The 20,003-nt window shown below is 51.3% G+C and overlaps 1 protein-coding gene and 1 long non-coding RNA gene across 2 annotated transcripts in view; one reads left to right on the plus strand and one right to left on the minus strand.

Moving 5' to 3' along the window:
- Window positions 1-20,003, minus strand: part of LOC133353807 (adhesion G-protein coupled receptor G6-like) — a 91,406-nt gene that overhangs the window by 46,472 nt on the left and 24,931 nt on the right. The window contains 8 exon segments of the mRNA XM_061570231.1: window positions 517-643; window positions 1,276-1,346; window positions 2,439-2,565; window positions 3,826-4,571; window positions 9,095-9,138; window positions 9,994-10,027; window positions 11,099-11,151; window positions 13,632-13,735. Coding sequence (XP_061426215.1) covers window positions 517-643; window positions 1,276-1,346; window positions 2,439-2,565; window positions 3,826-4,571; window positions 9,095-9,138; window positions 9,994-10,027; window positions 11,099-11,151; window positions 13,632-13,735 — 1,306 coding nt within the window.
- On the plus strand, window positions 4,475-6,929 carry LOC133354039 (uncharacterized). Its single transcript, XR_009756536.1, has 2 exons — window positions 4,475-4,577; window positions 6,723-6,929. It is a non-coding gene; the product is annotated as an uncharacterized LOC133354039 (long non-coding RNA).

Below are 20,003 nucleotides of genomic sequence, written 5' to 3' on the forward strand. Positions count from 1 at the left end.
ATATTAACAAAACGCGAGCCCGATACAGCACACAAGCGGGTGTCGTAATTCACGGACGATAACCCCCCGACATGACTGAACCATATGGAGGAGGCGGGAGGTAAAAGGTGGTGGGGGGAGGGGGGGTGAGTGCCCTTCACTGCCCCAACCAAGCCAGGGACGCCAAGTCGGGGAGAAGGTGGACGGTCAAATAGGGACAGAGGTAACGGAGGGGGAAGTAAAACCAACCGAGTGAATGAAACCTGGTGTAGTAGGGTGGGTGGAGGGGGGAGAGGGGAGGGGGTACTCTTTGGTTCTTTTGGTAAAGTCACGTAGGTAGAAATAAAATAAAACAAAATCACAACGTTTCGATCGCAAAACACAAGCAATCCTCATCAGGTGGTTGTTCCACCTGATGAAAATTGCTGGTGTTGCGATCAAAGAGTATGGATTCCTGCAGTTACGAAAGCTTCAAATCAAGAGGGAGGGGGGGGGGATAAGTTTAGTTCTAGTGATGGGGCTGTGATTGTCACTGACCAGGTGCGCGTGGCCGTCCGGTTGGGGTTCTGAGCGCAGGGCACGGAGGCGTTGAACGGCGACGGCGTCTGGGGCCAGCTGTAGATGCCTTTGCTGCGCGTCGCGTTCACCTCGCCCTGGCAGACGGCTGCCCGAGGAACACACGCACGGACACAGACAGACACACACACAGACACACACAAAGATAAAGATCACCCGTATATGGGGCAAGTGCTGTTAGCGAACACCTATGAAGGCACAGCACACGAGGGGGTCGGTGGCCAACATCACATCTGGCCGCCTTTGTCTCCCCAGTGGCGATGTTTACATGTCACACCAGGTACTCATTTGAGGCTGAGTCGACCTAGGGGAGGCCCAGGACCGATTAAAATAATCGTCACTGGTGGTGGCTGTGAGCGGGAATCGAACTCGAGTCGCCAGGTTCATAGCACAGCGCGTTAACCACTACACTACCGCTCCCCACAGACATATATACACAGACACAAAGACACACACACACACAGACACACACACATAGACAGACATACACGCACGTGCGTCAAAACGTACACGGGTGTACAACAAAGACAAAGATCCCCTCCACCCGTATAGCCTGAACAGACTGTTGGGCTAAGTGCTATTCGCGAGCAGGACCTGTGAAGGCTGCTCGCAAACAGGTTTCCGAGGCGGTGATGATGATGGGGGGGGGGGGGGGGGGGGGCAGTCTGTGCACCGTGCCCACCTCGACGCTCCGGCCCGAACCGCGACTCGAACTCTTACCCTCAATGTCCTCGCAGGCGCTCACGTCCGGATCCAGCCAATGGGCACTGGCAGCAAACGGCGCCCGCTCGCTGTCGCAAACATCAACAACGAACAACGTCAACATCGGCTTCCGGAAGGGGCCTTCATCCAGCAGTGGATTAAGTACGTGTGTTTGTACTTTGGACTTCTTTTGCACCGTACGTAGCCAACCGTGCTAATGGGAGGAGCGGGGAAAGGACAAAAAACTCAACACAAAAAGCAGTTCTAGATTTTAAATTTGCATAACTCCATTTGCTTCCAAATATCAGGAAGAGCGTTCCAGACGGCCGCAGAAGTGCATCTGATGGCACGTGATGCGGTGGCCGTCTTTGTTCGATGGTCAGCCAAAAGCCGCTGCTGCAAGGGATGATGATGATGCTGATGAATTTTGACCATGGCTGATGATGCTGATGAATTCACAAACTGGGAGTGCATCTCCAGTGGGTATGGAGACATCGTGGAGGGCGCCACGGTGGTGAGATGTTAACCACCTCGCCTGGTATGCAGGAGACCGTGGGTTCAATCCCAACCCTGACACCTGTACATTTGGAGTTTGCGTGTCTCTCTCCCCATGGTGGCATTGATTTATTTCCGGGTCCCCCGGTTTTTTTTCCCTTCCACATTTAAAACCAACGTGTGTTTCAAGTATTCGGCTGCTATACATTTTCAACGTGATGATAGTTTAGTTTCGATTTAAAGCTTTCATGACTGCAGGGATTCATCTTCTTGGTTCTTTCGGTAAAGTCACGTAGAAGGGAAATAATTAAGTAATAAAAATAAAACATAATAAAATACAGTTCTCACGACGTTTCGGCCACAACGCAAGCAGCCGTCCTCAGGTGAAGAACAGGGATGTCGGAAAGACAGCGTCCGAATGAACACCACCAAGCTTTGTCAAGGCGCTCTCCTCCTCTGACCAAGCATAAATATACGCTGCCAAGCTTGGTGGTGTTCATTCGGACGCTGTCTTTCCGACATCCCTGTTCTTCACCTGAGGACGGCTGCTTGCGTTGTGGCCGAAACGTCGTGAGAATTTTATTATTTTGTATTTTTATTATTTTATTATTTCCCTTCTACGTGACTTTACCGAAAGAACCAAGAAGATAGTTTAGTTCTTTATATCGGGCCGTATCGTCACTGACCAGGTGCGCGTGACCGTCCGGTTGGGGTTCTGAGCGCAGGGCACGGAGGCGCTGAACGGCGATCGCGTCTGGGGCCAGCTGTAGATGCCTTTGCTGCGTGTCGCTTTCACCTCGCCCTGGCAGACGGCTGCTCGAGGAACACACGCACGGACACACACACAGACAAAGATCCCCCATATAGCCTTAACCGACTGTCGGGGCAAGTGCTGTTAGTGAGCACCTATGAAGGCCGGAACGGTACACGAGGGGGTGGATGTGGCCAGCACCACGCCCGACCGCCTTTGTCTCCCCAGTCGCGATGTTTACACACCGCACCAGGTACTCATTTGAGGCCGAATCGACCTAGGGGAGGCCCAGGACCGGTTCAGATCATCGTCACTGGTGTTGGCCGTGAGCGGGAATCGAACCCGGGTCACCAGGCTCATAGCGCAGCGCGCTATCGCTCCCCACAAGTGTTGTTAGCGAGCACCTATGACGGCCGGCACGGCACACGAGAGAGCGTGGCTGGCTAGCACCACGCCCGAACCACCTTTGTCTCCCCAGTAGCGATGATGTTACACACCGCACCAGTCAACCGAGAGGAGGGCCAGGACCAGTGCAGAAAATCGCTGTCACTGGTGTTAGCCGTGAGCCGGAATCGAACTCGGGTGGCTGGGTTCGTAGCGCAGCACGCTAACTGCGACACGACCGACACACAGAGACACGCGTGCAGCGCTGAACATGATCTGGCATGCGACGGGGTTGGAGAGCGGTGGGTGGAGTGGTCGGATTAGTGATGTGTTCACCTTTCTTGTACTTTGCACTGCAATCGTGTTTTTTTTTTGCATTGTTTGCTTTGCAGATAATTGGATCGCTCCTGCAGTATGAATATTCTGATTCTGAAACGTGTGACCTCTTGCGGGAGACAGAGAGAAAGCTAGAGAGAGAGAGAGAGCTAGAGAGAGTAGAGTTAGAGAGAGAGCTAGACGTTGGACTTTTAAACAACTTTTATTGCCGCCAGCAGCAACAGCACTGGAGGCGATTCCGATATGAAATACACAAAGTCACCAGCAAACAAATAAACAAACGCTATGGATCCATGCCCTGTGGCGCTAAATGCACCGCGTACAACACAAAATAAAAGTCACGTGGTGGTGGTGGTGGTCATCGCGCACGCCACGGTGACGAGCGAGCGCTTCAGAAGGTGAACACAAGGGTGCCGTCCACGCTGGTACAGAGAGGGGTTTTTCCGGCTCCCCGGCGTGAGAGAGAGATAGCGAGAAAGATAGCGAGAGAGAGCTAGGGAGAGAGATAGCCAGAGAGAGATAGCGAGAGAGATAGCGAGTTAGAGAGCGAGAGAGAGATCGAGAGAAATCGAGAGAGAAACTCTCAGCACGCTTCCCCGTACCGAGATCAGTGACGGAGGAGAGGACGAGATGAGCGGTCAGCTCCGGCTGGGCGATGTAGCCAGCGTCGGCCTCACTCGTACCCACGTCCCCCACCCAGCTGCTGCTGCTGCTGCTGTTGCTGCTGCTGTTGCTGCTGTTGCTGCTGCTGCTACTGCTGCTGTTGCTGCTTTTCTGACTGTCGTCGGGGCCATCCGTGCGGGTGGTGGTGGAGCTCTCAGGCTGGTTGATTACCCAGCTGCTGCTGCTGTTGCTGCTGTTGCTGCTGCTGCTGTTCTGACTGTCGTTGGGGCCATCCGTGCGGGTGGTGGTGGAGCTCTCAGGCTGGCTGATTGCCGAGCTCCTGCTGCTGTCACTGCTCGTGGATGTGCTGTTGTTTTGGTTGCTGCTGCTGCTTATGTTCCCATCAACGTTACTGCTGCTGATGTTGTCGTTGTTGTTGTTGTTGCCGTTGTTGTTGCCGTTGTTATTGTTGTTATTGCCGTTGTTGTTGTTGTTATTGCCGTTATTGCTGTTTTTGTTGTTGCTATTTCCGTTTGATCGCTTCCTGCGGTTGCTGTTTTGGCTCCCCGTCTGGTTGACGTCTGATACCGGCGCGTTGCTGCTGTTGTTGTTTATGACGCCGCTCGCGTTGTTGATGGAGAAGCTGGTGTTGAGGCTCTGGATGATCTCGCTCAGCACGGTGGCCGAGTCACAGCCCACGCCGTCCAGGGCACCCACAGCCGTCAGATGCACCGTCCCCGCAAAGCTGCGTGTGAGGACATCGTCGCAAAGAGAGACATCGGTTTCTTAGTTTTTTTCTTTAAATAATTTTTTTTCTCCGTCCTGTTATGCCGGTTCACCTATCAAAAAAAACAACAAACATGCCCTACCACCTTTTTTTTGCGCGCGGCATTTTAAAACTGTGTCCTCATTAACAAGTGGAGCCGTACAATGTACTCGAGTTAAACATGTCACGCGTTCGTGTGTCATGCGATGACGAGATGATGATGATGATGACGACGCCACATTTAATGCGATAATCCATCTAAACCCGTGAGCTTACCGACGTAGAAGAATAGTTTTGCAATCCGTTAATGTTTGGGACCATTGCACAAGATGATGATGATCATGCAGGAATGACGTTTGGATGGTCGAGACGAGGGAGAAGGTGATAGAGGCACAGACCCTGCATTTCCTCGCTTTTTTTTTTTACGATCAGTGGAAACAAGAAGATGCTCGATGCATTCGGCACTCTGTTTCGTTCATCATTTCGTAAAATGTTTTTTTTTTCACGCCACTGCTGCCAGTAGGGCCTGCACTAGGAGGCGCTCTAGAGAACCCCCCGGGAGAGTTCTAGATTTAAAGCTTTCGTGACTGCAAGGATTCTATTCTTAGGGGTTTTCGGTAAAGTCATGTAGGTAAAAAATTAAAATTAATCAAAGTTAAATAAAAAATAAAAATCACGACGTTTCGGAGGCAACACAAGCTTCCGTCTTTTTATTTTATTTTTATTTTACTTTTATTAATTTTAAATTTTATTGGTTCTTTCGGTAAAGTCACGTAGAAGGGAAATAATCAAATAATAAAAATAAAACATAATAAAATAATTCTCACGACGTTTCGGCCACAACGCAAGCAGCCGTCCTCAGGTGAAGACCAGGTCTGTCGGGGAGACAGCGTTGTGGCCGAAACGTCGTGAGAATTATTTTATTATGTTTTATTTTTATTATTTTATTATTTCCCTTCTACGTGACTTTACCGAAAGAACCAAGAAGATGAATCCCTACAGTCACGAAAGCTTTAAATCGAAATTTAATTACATTTTTTTACCTACGTGACTTTACCGAAAAAACCTAAGAATATGAACCCGCTGGAGAGGGTTATTGGCCTTTGCCATGCTGGTCAGACGTCCAACTTTGAAGAGGTGGGGCTACCCACACTTCACCACCACCACGCGCAAACCTGCCGATCGACGGTGGCCTATTGAATGGTAGAGAGGTGGGGTGCTTCATTCAAACGCTGTCTTCCCGACAGACCTGTTCTTCACCTGAGGACGGCTGCTTGCGTTGTGGCAGAAACGTCGTGAGAATTATTTTATAATGTTTTATTTTTATTATTTTATTATTTCCCTTCGACGTGACTTTACCGAAAGAACCAAGAAGAGAAAAAAAGGTAGAGAGGTGGTCGGAGATTTAAGACAAATTTGGCCATTGTATTTTTTTTTTAACTGCTGCGCCTGGAGATGAAACCAGGCGGCCTCTGGATTGCAAGTCCAGCGAGCCGTCACCTTACGGCAACATCCGGCCAATGATGTGACCGATCATTAAAAAGAATGTGACGAGATCACGATTAATGATGCCATATTTTCTGAGCTAATTCATTTAATTACCACTCAACATATTCGTCAACAACAACTGTGTGTGTGGCCTTTAAATAAAAATATATAATAGGTGACGTTTCGGGCATAAAAAGTTTAACAAATGTTTGCAATTCACTGTGACAATTAAGGACGTGAACAAAAACGACGATTGTTGTATGGCAGAAGATGGCAATGGCTGATGTGAACTCGTTTTTTGCGTCCGTAAATATATATGCACAGACTTAATGGAATCAAATTAAGTTGTGAAAACCCCAATAACAACGGACCAGGTCTGACCCTTGATTGAACAGCTGAAGCATATTACCTTGGCGAATAGCCGCATTGTTCGTGGCGGAGACATTGGAATAACTTCAGTTGCATAACTTCAGTTGCATAACGCCAGTCGCTCATGAATCCGCCAAAAGCTCAAAAAATGTAACCGATATATTCTCAATATTTTGAAAGAAGCCATGCATGTCAGCGCTTTCATTTCAGTTCACATGTGTTTTTATATATTTTGCGTAAATGGTAATATAAAACCAATGTCTATTTTTTTAGAGGGTGGCCACGTGGTTCAGAAAATCACAAGGGCACTGAAGCTGGCAGCGAATTACATTGTGAGTCTGGACCGTGGGATTCAGCCACCTGTGTATTAGACCAGCGCCTCCTATCTCGTGGATGGAGTGGGTCTCACCTACGCACACCGAATGACCGCACTAAGAAACCCATCACGGTGGTAAAATAATAAATACATTTCTCCATAAATGTGGCCACGTTGCCAGCTACTTAAGACTTAACTTCAGTTTTACTTCCCATGTGATCAAAGCACTGAACCGTCAGTGTGGATTAAGTCACTTCGATTATTTAGATTATTTTGCCGCTATGAATTTCCACATCATAAGCCGATTTTTTTAGCTATAATTTGTGGCCAGGTCGATTCTGAAAAATAATTTAATCGGATTCCTCTAGTGTCAATAAATATATTGATTCTGAATTGGACCTTTTTTGCCAGTATCAAAGTATGAAAAACATATTCTTATTCTGACTTAAAGTAAGAACATTTGATATTGCGCAACACTCTTATGAGTCCAGTTCATCAGGGCTCTCAAAAGTAGTTCTGTGACGTTTCCTTCCAAGGGCCGTTTTCTCTAACACGGATGGGGGGGGGGGACGATGTCTTGCCAGTCTACGACAAAAGTTCCGAATTATCGCTTCGTCTTGACACGACACCGATGGCACAAAGTTGGCAAGAACGCAACACAAACATACACACAAACGCACCCAAAAATGTACATCCCACTGGCAAATTTTGATTTAAAGCTTTCGTGACTGCAGGGATTCATAATCTTGGTTCTTTCGGTAAAGTCACGTAGAAGGGAAACAAGAAAATAATAAAAAAATATAAAACGTCATGAGAATTTTATTGTTTATATATATTTTTATATTTTTTATTGTTTCCCTTCTACGTGACTTTACCGAAAGAACCAAGAATATGAATCCCACTGGATACATTTTCAGGAAGGAACCTGACCATTTTCAGGAGCCTGACAATTTTCAGGAACCCGACCATCTTCAGGAACCCAACCGTTCCAACCACCGCATAAAATGTCCTCGCTCCAAAAAACGCTCAAAATCACAAAGGCTGTTTAATTTCGGAAACCCGCCGGGCTTGAGAGAGAGAGAGAGAGCGCGCAAAGCACGTGCAGATCCTGCACTCGCATTGCGTGGCTCGGAATGAACCTGACGCTCAAAGGAAACAATGTCAACACGAACCACGGCACGCATGTGAACACCTGCTGACCGAATGAACGGGCGTCTTTGTGTGAGACTACTCGCCCACAGAGCCGGATTAAGTTTGATGATGGGTGGGGAAGTTTGGGGGGGGGGGGATGGGGGGCATTGGGGCTGTTATAGTTTGGAGGTGGAGGTGGGGGGGGGTGGGTACCTCTGTATATTCATCTCTTTCACTGTTCTACCACGATCGCTCCGTAGGACATTCAATCGCCTTGGTTGCTGCGTGAATTATCCGTGCTTTAAATGCGTCGCGATGTGCGACCCGTGCAGACGAATCGCGGGCAAAACGAACAAAACGTATTTACGACTATTGAGACATCTCCTTTACCAGTGGCAAAATATAGTAATAGGTTTTTACCCTTTTAACTGGTACAAAAACTGACACCTTTATACAAGGCATCATGTTTGCAATAACCTCAACACAAGAAGTCAAAATGCAAACAAAAAGAAACAACTCTGATGATGATAATGATATGCACTGTCCTTGAAGTTGATTGGTCCACACCCGAGACAGCTTTTCTTTAGAGCCTAGTCTCCATTGATGTTGGACCAGATGACGCCAAAAGGCGTACAACTCAAAGTACAGCGCACTATCAGAGTATTGAGAGCTCGGGGTAAGCATTTACACTATGAGATCTCCTTTACCAGTGGCAAAATATAGTAATCAACTTCAAGGACAGTGCATATCATTATCATCATCAGAGTTTTCTTGTTTGCATTTTGACTTCTTGTGTTGAGGTTATTGCAAACATGATGCCTTGTATAAAGGTGTCAGATTTTGTACCAGTTAAAAGGGTAAAAACCTATTACTACTGAACAAAACGTATTTACAATCTGCACGTGACCGGCAGTAGTAACACGCGCAGTGCCGCTATGGGTAATCACGACGTTACCCCGGAGGATGTATCACCCTGCTGCAAATATTCCATTTCGTTCATGACAACGCTGTATACATTTTTTTTTAGATTGTGGTGGGTGGTGGTGAGGGGGTGGACTTCAGAATCCAAGCCTCAGCACCCCCCCCCCCCTTCCCGGGGGTCTGCACCCCCTTAAGGCCCCCCATCCCCGTGATAATCCGGGCACGCAGAACGAATTCTGGAGATGAAGCCGCGGCTGTGTGATGACGCGGGCCTCACCTGAGTGACGCACTTCCCCCGCCTTGAGTGACACCTCGCGATCCCTGCAGGACACACTGCAGGACACACGCGGACACACGTGTGACACACGTGTGACAATAAACACCACGCGGAATGTGTCTGTTTTTCTCTCCCCGTCTATTTGCTTCGACCGCAGCAGGGTCGTAACAACACCAACACAACAATGCAATGGGTCGCCCCGGCACGGTGTCTTTTAGCGGCTGTCACTGTCGCCCCCGTGTGTGAGAGTGCCACCAGCAGTCGGTTCAGGCTATACGGGGGATCTTTGTCTTTGTCTTGTGTTAGTGCGTGGGGGGGGCGGCAGTGGTGTAGCGGTTAGCGTTACGCTGCGCTACGAAACTCGGCGGCCCGAGTTCGATTCCCGCTCACGGCCAACACCGTTGACGATTATCTGAACCGGGGGTCTCTCCTAGGTCGACTCAGCCTCAAATGAGTACCTGGTGCGGTGTGTCGTGAACATCACCGCTAGGGAGACAAAAGGCGGCCGGGCGTGGTGCTGGCCACCCACCCCCTCGCGTGCCGTGCCGGCCATTCATAGGAGCACTTGCCCCAACACTTTGTTAAGGCTGTACGGGGGATCTTTGTCTCTGTGCGCGTACATGAAATGAGTCAGACGTGTGGTGGGGTGAAGTGTGGATACTCCGACATCTTCCAGGGTGTCTGACCAACGGCGCAGAGTGGGCCAACGTATCGCTCGTTCAAGTGAAACTCTGTCTGCCAACAGTGGCGTTGAGAGAGTCACTTGCACCGGCTGGACATTGACGTGTTTGCCCCCCCCCCTCTCTCTCTCTCTCACTCGAATAATCCGCAAGGCATCTGCGACTAAAGCCTCGCATTCCCGAGCGCGCCGAGGTAAGCCCGAAGCAACGTTCACTCACCTCTTCCACGTCTTCTGCGTACAACCTCACGAAGCTATGACAAAGGAAAGAGATGGGGGGGGGGGGATGGGGGGGGGGGGAGATAGTGGGCAGTGAGAATCAACATCAGTTCGGCTCTTCGGGAACAATCAAACTCCCGGCGCTTGTGGAGCGAAACGTCGGACAATCGCGGCGTGAGAGCTGCACAGCGACAGCGAGAACCCACGGGGCCGCTGAGGTTCATTGTCATCACTTGCTCGGTAGATTAACCCGCGTCCCGCACCTCCGATTAGCACGAATTGGCTACGTACGGTGCGAAAGAAGTTCAACATCATACAAAGATCTCCCGTATAGCGTTAACAGGCCAATGGGGCAAGTGCTGTTCGCGAGCACCTATGAAGGCCGCAACGGTGTTCGATGGGGGTGGGTGGCCAGCACCACTCCCGACCGCCTTTGTCTCCCCAGTGGCGATGTTTACACAACCGCACCAGGTACTCATTTGATGCTAAGTCGACCTAGGGGAGGCCCAGGACCGGTTCAGATAATAATCGTCACCGGTGTTGGCCGTGAGCGGGAATCGAACCCGGGTCGCAGGGTTCGTAGCGCAGCGTAGCGCTAACCGCTGCACCACCGCTCCCCCCGCACGCACGCGCATCTCGTGAGCTTTCAAGCCGCGGAGACGCAACTCCTCTCCGGGGGGGGGGGTGGTGGAGGTCTGAGACCCCAAGACCTCCATCCTGCCCAAAGTTGCGGAAGGCATCGTCCCATTCGGTGCGAGCGTTAACTCGAGAGGAGGAGGGGGGGGGAGCAGAGTCAAGGTGCCGAGTAACGAAGCCTCCGTCTGGCGCAGGGTGACACAACACACGGGCCCCCCAAGCGGGCATGGATCTGCCAGCAGGGGGCAATGTTGACGCGTGATTTAGCTCAACGGATCACCCCCCCCCCCCCCAGCGGCAGCTGTCCCTTTGCAGCGAGTCTGCATGGAACCTGCAAGAGGGAACGAGTCTCTTGCTGCGTGTGACACCCATCGAGTGCACGTGGAAATGCATCGAAATGTTTTTTTTTCTCTTCCAATATTGGGATCGCGACGAGGGCTTGGCGCGCGGGGTGCGTGTGAAGCTCATGCCTGATGTTGCCGAGCTCCGTGCTGAACGGGAGGTCCTTCATCGCCTGCTGAAGCTGCGGGTGGGTAAATCACAAATGTCGTCACGTCGCCGGCGACTCTGACGACGCAGCTGGATTCTAACGCAAACGGTGTACGCAACACGAGACACGTGTACACACACACACACATACACGTGTACACGCGTGTGTGTACACATACACACACGCGTGTACATACACACATGTGTACACATACATACACGTATACACGCGTGTACACATACACACATACATACACGCATACACACACATGGAACACGTGTACACACATACACGTCAAACACGTGTATACACACACACACGTGGGACACGTGTACACAGACACACACGTGGAACACGTATATGCACACACGTGGAACACGAGGAAACATGTACACACACGTGGAACACGTATATACACACACGTGGAACACGAGGAAACATGTACACACACGTAGAACACGTGTACACACAGATACACGTAGAACACGTGTACACACACACACGTGGGACACGTGTACACACAAACACATACGTGGAACACGTATATACACACACGTGTAACACGAGGAAACATGTACACACACGTGGATCACGGGTCCACATAGACACACACGTGGAACACGTGTAAACACACACGTGGAACACGGGTCCACACACACACGTGGAACACATTTACACAGACACACACGTGGGACGTCTGTTTATTGAACTTATTCAGCACCGTACGTAGCCAACCGTGCTACGTCTACGTTCAACAACGGGTTGCCTGCATATGTGTGAAGCTACTGCACGTGCGTGGGACATAAAGAGCTTCATAGCTCATCGGATTCCATGCGGCCTAAATAAAGATTCCGATTCTGACTGTGCGAAGAGGCAGCGAGGGGGCGTGCGTGCGTGTCTCCTTATCTCGAGTTTTGCAACTGCAAAAGGACTGGGTTCTTGGTTTGTTTGTGTGTGTACGTGTGTGTACGTGTGTGCGTGTAATCCTTCCCAAGAGGCCCTGCTACGTTTATCTCGAGCGGTTTGCTGTGAACAATTACAGCCAGCGGGGTACGTTTCGCCTTTGTCTCCCCGGTGGCGATATTTTTTTACGCACCGCACCGGACGCTCGCTTGAGGCTGAGTCGACCTAGGCGAGGCCCAGGACCGGTTTAGAAAATCGTCGCTGGGTGTTGGCCGTGAGCGGGAATCGAACTCGGGTCGCCGGGTTCGTAGCGCAGCGCGCTAACCGTTGCACTTCGGCTCCCCACATATACCCAAATGGATAAAATAAAGACAAAAATTCCCCGTATAGCCTGAACAGACAGTAAGTGCTCGTAGAGAGCGGCACACGAGGGGGTGGGTGGCCACCTCCACGCCCAGCCGCATTTGTCTCTCCAATGCTGATGTTTACACATCGTACCAGGTACTCATTTGAGGCTCAGTCGACCTAGGGGAGGCTAAAACTGGCTAAAACACGCACTCACCCACACACGTGGAAGTTATTTCATGCACTCACTTAAATGCTCATTCTTTAATTCACTCACTCAATCACCAAAATGATCATTCTTTCATTCACTTGCTGACCCAAATGCATTTTTTTTCCTTCACTCACTCACTCACCCATATGCTAATAATTTCATTCACTCATTCGCTCACCCAAATGCCAATTCTTTCATTCATAATTAACCCAAATGGCGAGCGTTAGGGCTCGAGTGAGTGTTGTGATTGGTGTTCGCGCTGAGGTTCATGGTTAAGCTCGGCGCTATTGCAATGATCGTGGTTGTTCGTGTTGGGGTTAGGGCTACGGTAGGCAGTGGTGGAGCGTGGTTGACATGGGTCCCCGAGCAGTAATTTTAATGCCCCCCCCCGGCCAACAACGCCTGCCCTGGAATCTGGGCCCCTCAAGCGGCGCAGTTGCACCGCCTGCACACTCAGTAGCTACGTTCCTGCGTGCTATGTTAGTCTACGGTCTCTATGTATCTCTATGGGTCGATAGTGGGTCAATTAGTCTCTATGTAAGTCTACGGGTGGATCGTGCCTTTATGGGTGTTTATGTAAGTATATGGGTGGATAGTGAGTCTACTGGTCTCTATTTTAGTCTGTGGTGGGATACGGGAGTGTATTGGTCTCTATGTAAGTATATGGGTCCAATGATCGACTGACTATGGGTCCAATGTTAGTGTACGATCTCTGTGTAGGTCTATGGGTCTCCAGTGAGTCTATGGGTCTCTATGCAAGTCTATGGTTCCATATGGTAGTATATGGGTCTCTATGTAAGTCTGTGGGTCCCGTGCTAGACTGACGAAAGCTCCTATGTTAGTCCATGGGTCTCTGCGTAAGTCTATAGGTCTCAGTAGTGTGGCGTTGTTGGCATTGCCTGGGTTCCAAGCAACGTAGGTGGGCCCCCCCTCCTCTATACCCCCCCCCCCATCCCTCTTAGCCCAGCGCCTGTTTGCCCCCTCCGGCACGTGGGGGCCCCCGTGCGAGGGGTGGTGGGGGGTGATGGGGGGGGGCAACCCCCTGCCGTCTCACCCAGGACGTCGCCACCGTCGCCAGGAGCTGCTCGTCCACGGACCGGTTGCCCGCGGCGTTCACCTCGGCCCGGAATTGAACTCGGAAGTTGTCAACGACGTCTCCTGCGTGGGCGGAGCACAGAGAGAGAGTTCAAGTTCAAGTTCATTTATTAGGTATAGCCCTGTGAGCCATTCGGCTCTTGAATCGGATGCAACCGCAACAAACAAAAAACAAAAACATGAACAAAAAACATCTTAAAGTGAATATGTGACTACGTGCAAACAGAAAATCCAAGAAAAGACAGCAAAATATTGCAGGAAAAAAATTCACCGTACACCAACGCTGTGTGCAAAAATCCCAGTGGGATGCAAGTCAAACAACAACAACAACCACAAGACAGGGGGGGGGCGTCAGGGGGAGGAGAAGCCGTTGCACACCCTGCCACGTCTCACACACACGGGGTGGGCTGGACTCGGTGGTTCTTCACGAACTTTCAGAGAGGCAGGGGGGGGGGAGGGGACCGCTTTCGCCGGGGAGACATTACCAGTGTGAGTGAGCTGGCACCATTGGAGGTCCGGTGGCAGGACGACCAAAGTAAGCGCAACAAATGAGCGAAGTTGCGTAAAAGACGCTTCTAACGACTCGCAGTCGACCCGCGCAGAACCAACGCCGGTCCATAGCCACGGAGCGCCGCCGCCTCTGCTGGATGTGGGTCACGGTTCGGCAGCAAGACGACGCGGCAGGGAATGCTCGTAGCAACTTAATCGGACGTCGCAAACGGCCGCTTGGCAACGCTGTTGCCGGCGGACTGGTGGCGGACCCGCGCGCGGCGTCTGATGCGCTGCGGTGACACCGGCGGCGCGCGATGACATCTCTCGAAACCGATTCCCGGCTGCCGCCTGGAACCGCGTTGCGCACCGGCCACCGCTGGTGACCGAAAACCAGGGGTGGGGAACGTCCGGCCCGCGGGCCGTATATGGCCCCGCGAAATCATTTGGGTCTGGCCCTGCCAAGGCAACCGTAGGCGGGACTCGAAATTCAATAAATCTCTAGGAGCAAACCTGGAAAAGCAGTTGCGAGTAGCAACATCATCAATACCGGCTAGCATCACACGCCTCGCCAAAGAGAGGCAGTTCCAGCCCATCGCATTATGGGTGAGTTGATTAAACGTTTGACTAAATATAACGGGCTAATTTCTAAGTTGATAATTTTGTATGGCCCGCGAATGATGTTCTAAATATCCAAATGGCCCTTGGCAGAAAAGAGGTTCCCCATCCCTGCCGTAAACGCCGCTCCTGCCACGGGTACACGGAGCAGCGAATGACATCGGGGGAGGTGTGTGTGCGAAGAAGAAGCTGTGTGCGACTGTGAGGGCGGGCACAAGCCGACGTGAGTAGGTTAAACGTTGAGTTTTATAAGGGTACCACGGGGTGACCAGCCCCTCCCCACCCAGCCCCACCCCTCCCACCCCCCACCCAGCCCCACCGCCCACCCTCCGCACCCAGCCCCTCCCCACCCTCCCCTTCCCACCCAGCCCCTCCCCACCCTCCGCACCCAGCCCCTCCCCACCCTCCCCTCCCCACCCAGCCCCTCCCCACCCTCCCCACCCACCCAGCCCCTCCTCACCCTCCCCTCTCCAACCAGCCCCACCCCTCCCATTTTTTGATGCACGACGGACGGACACAATAATCCCCTGTGGGCTGGTGTAACCAGGAGGTTCCTACCAATGTTATATTAATATAATTATAGGGACAGTGGAACGCTACTCATCTGGAGCCCAGTTACCTGTGACCCCTATTATCTGCGGCACCATAATCTAAACAACCACTCGGAACCATTCGCTATAATACTATGCAATTGTAACATCATAGACAAATATTGTTTGTAAATCTACAGCGGGTACGGCGTCAGACATGCAAATTAGGTCTCGAGACGCCGCTGCAGAATTTGCACCGAGCACGGAGGCGCGGGGAGCCACAGGCAAAGGCAGACACAACCGGTGCCAACAATTCTAGATTTGAAGCTTTCGTGACTGCAAGGATTCATACTCTTAGTTTTTTCGGTAAAGTCACGTAGGTAAAAAATGTAATAAAAATTAATAAAAATAAAATAATAAAAATCACGACGTTTCGGAGGCAACACAAGTCTCCGTCATCAGGTGGGACCGTCACAGCCAGATTTGCTGTATCAAGTGAGGCAAATCTGGCTGTGACGGTCCCACCTGATGACGGAGACTTGTGTTGCCTCCGAAACGTCGTGATTTTTATTATTTTATTTTTTATTAATTTTAATTAAATTTTTTACCTACGTGACTTTACCGAAAAAACTAAGAGTATGGTGCCAACAATTGTCCCCCAAAAAAGCAATAATTTTCCCAAGCTTTACGGTCCTATAGTTGGAGTGTTTTAACCAACTACCTCCGATTAGCACGGTTGGCTACGTGCGGTGCGAAATAAGTTCAACATAAAAAACAAACAAACACAAAGATTCCCTGTATAGCCTTAACAAACTGCTGGGGCAAGTGCTGTTAGCGAGTAGCATCTATGAAGGCCGGAACGGCACACAAAGGGGTGGCGGTGGCCAGCACCAAAGACAAATATCCCCCATATACCCTTGACATACTGTCGGGGCAAGCGCTGCTATCAGTTGTGTCCATACATACAACTTGCAGGACACCCACAGTTTCCAAAGTGGAATTTTGACCGACCGGGGCAGCCCCCGTCTCATTCCTCACACCACCACCGGGGCACATGCCAACCACGTCCATGCCACTGGGCACCCACGTGGTTGGCATCGCACAGCCGAGATGTTTGGCTCGAGGTGAGGGGTGAGTATCGACTCGCAAATGCAGTTCGCCTGGCTTATTAAAAGTCACCTTGGGCCCCAGGCAGGCTTTGTGAAAAATCTCGTTGTTCAGTAGACACGAAATGCATGCGCGCGCGCGTGTGTGCGTGTGTACGTGTGTGTGTGCACGTGTGTGTGTGTGTACGTATGTGTGTGTGTGTTTGGCTCGTGAAGGACGCTACTGGGCAGTTGGAGGCAGTCGCCCTCCAACAACAACGGAGGGCAGAGGAGAGACGCTCACAACAACGAGCGGAGCACCGGGTGGCTAAAGCACAGCAAGTTGGCACAGTAGGGGGCACAGGTGGTGCATCAGCCAGTCATCTCGGTCATCTCGGTCAGTCGACCCGTGGCACCTGCTGGGTCTGCCCCGTGACCTCCTGCCAGCGGGCGTTCGACACTTCACGTGGCCTCAAAGTGCACTTGGCCTGGCACAAGCATCGTGGTGACGTCACCGCCACTTAGTGGCGAATGGTGGTTGTTGTTGTTGTGTGTGTGGCAACTGTGGAAAGCGGTGGTGTAGAGGTTAGCCGCGCTGCGCTACGAACCCAGCGACCCGGGGTTCAATTCCTGCTCTCCGGCCAACACCCAGTGGTGCTTATCTGAACTGGATCTGGTCCTCCCCTAGGTCGAAACAGCCTTAATTGAGTGTCTAGTGCAGTGTGTGAACATCGCCACTGGGGAGACAAAGGCGGCCGGGCGTGCTGTTGGCGAGGTGCTCGCTAACAGCACTTGCCCCTACAGTCTGTTAAGGCTACACGGGGGGTCTTGGTGGAAATAGTGGGGGGGGGGGGCAGAGGGTTTATGCAAATGTTATGCAAATATTCCCTTCGTTGAGCAAATGTTCCAAAGACAGGAGTGGGTACAGATGATACACCGTAGAAATGAGGCAGATACTAGCCTTGTAGCAAACAGCACAAACGAAACACGGACAATGCACCCGAGACAAACCATATTCAGCCCTCGCTAAAATCAACAATGAATGGGATCAATAAGCAGATGAATAATCGCAACGCCAACACACTCCCGTGTTGTCGGGCAGCACAGGCACCTTTCCTCGCCCTGGTTGCCCTGCCAGGTTCATCGAGAGAGGTGAGGGCAGGCGTCTGGAGGCCGACTGGCTTCCCTAAAACCCTCACTGGGTTTAACAAACTATCTCAGTGGCTCTTCACTCATGTTCAGGGGGGAGGAAGAGAGTGGGGGGGCACTTTCGCCGATGAGGCATTGTCAGTGTGAGTGAGGTTGCAGCCGCACATTCTACACCAATGGGGATTTGACAGCAACGCGACGACGATGACGATGACGACGACGACGATGATGATGATGACGATGATGATGACGACGATGATGACGACGACGATGACGACGATGATGACGATAATGATGATGATGATGACGATGATGATGACGATAATGATGATGACGATGACGATGACGATGATGATGACGATGATGACGATGACGACGATGATGACGATGATGACGACGATGATGACGATGATGACGACGATGATGACGACGATGACGATGACGACGATGATGACGACGATGACGACGATGATGACGATGATGACGATGACGATGATGACGATGATGACGACGACGACAATGATGACGACGATGACGACGATGATGGGGGTGGTGTTGTCACTCGTTGTGTGTTGTCGGATAGCCGCACGTCAGGGGCCGCACTAAAGGCCACCAGGGAGCTGCCAGTGGCCCGAGGGGCCTTGCACTGAACTATTAACTTCTTTTTCACTCTACTTTGCAACTGAGCTGTTCCGAGAAGGCGCCAATTAGTTTTTTTTCCACTGCGGGACTGGGAGCCGTGCCGCTCACGTCAAACGCAGTGCACGAGGCAAGTCGTTCGATGATGCAACGTATGATAATAAAAAAATTGTCCGAAACGTAGGCGTTTGTGACCAATATTATCCATAATAAAGGTTTTTTTGGGGGGGGGTTAAATCGCATAAAATATAAATGCGTCGTTCAGCCCACCACCGCCCTACGCAGCCAATAAGTAAGTCTTGTCACGTAAAGAAAACATGCCAATTAGTAAATTAGTATATACGTGAGAAAATAAAACTATTTACGCAACATATGACAACAAAAAAACCTCTGAACCGCATCAATGGCCCAGCTTGTCCCCACGAGTCAGATTGAGTTGCGTCGTTGTGTGCGGTGAGTGTTTGGCTCTGGCTTGGCTGGGCCACATTTTGCCGGTCGCAAGCCACCGCCGCGTTGTGCCGCGACCGCTCTGCGGCACGAGCGCTGCTCGGCTATGGGCAGTGGAAAATATCCCTGGATACCGTCCACCTGCAAACCGTTGCGGCAAAACGAAACAACGAAGGCTACGGGCGCGCCACTGAAAGTGTGAGATGTTACGCAAAACGTTTGATGGACGTTGTGTAAGCGCCGCGTGTTGTGCAAGCATCGTAGTACATCTTCCGCTCTCGCTTTTGGGGTCTCTCAATCTCAACCTTAGCCCATCCGTGGCCACCTCCAGCTGCCGGGGCTGTCTGAGAGACCGGAATGGATTCTCTCTTTTTGTTGGCGCGACACGACGCCGATTACGCAGTCGAGGATAACATTGGGAAAGAATGACACGAAAACAACTGCAACAAAAATTGAAGATGCCAGCCGCGGCGAGTGACTTGGGTCGTGCGCCGGATAGCATCAACTTTCTCCAACGACACGGCGAGGATGCAACTTGGGTGACTTTACACGGACGACTGGGCAGCTTTATCACCGACGGCGAGCTGATTTAATCCGATTGACGAATTAGCCCCCCGCACGCTGTGCGTACACAGGTACAGCGCCGTCACAAGCGACGACGCGGGGCGGTTGTCCATCTGCTGCCTCGTGGTGATCTAAAATTTAACAAAAAATGATGGCGACGACGACGAGGTGGGAGGTGTGAAACGCAACCCTTCGTCGTTTCGAACAAACCACCCCGACTGCGCCCGATCTCAGAAGTTCGCCAGCGAATGAGCCCGGCTGATGCGTGGACGAGAGGCCACTTGCTAATTTGGCACTGCAAAGGGGTGGCAGGCCCCCCGGAGTATGCAGCACAGCATCGTATTCATGAATCTGTCCGTGCGGAGCTGTCGGGGCGTGACCCCCTCGCCTGAGCGGACCATTTTCCTCCGGGTTCTGTCCAGGTTCACTGCGCGCACTGAAGCCAAACAAACTCAGCAGTGGGATTGGCCAAACATCCCACTGTGCCAGGAACGTGGCACATGTTGTTGAGACTCGGTTGAAAGCCTTTCTCGATTGCTAAAGGGTCACTATCAATTATATTCTACATTTGAAGTTTTCGTGACTGCAAGGGTCCACACGTGACTTTACCGAAAGAACCAAGAGTATCAATAATAGTGTTATTGATTACAACCAAATCTATAAATTGGCCCCTCCTCTCTCCCTCCCTCCCTCCCTTCCCAAATGGAGATGCGGAGTTAGGAGGGTGCGGGCGGGGGGAGGGACCCAGTAACGATCGGGTCGGCAGGCTAACGAGTGGAGATGCACCTCCGATGAACACGGTCGGCTACG

Source organism: Lethenteron reissneri, chromosome 6, assembly GCF_015708825.2.
Source record: "Lethenteron reissneri isolate LAM-NWPU_2019-01 chromosome 6, ASM1570882v1, whole genome shotgun sequence".
Lineage (NCBI taxonomy): Eukaryota > Metazoa > Chordata > Hyperoartia > Petromyzontiformes > Petromyzontidae > Lethenteron > Lethenteron reissneri.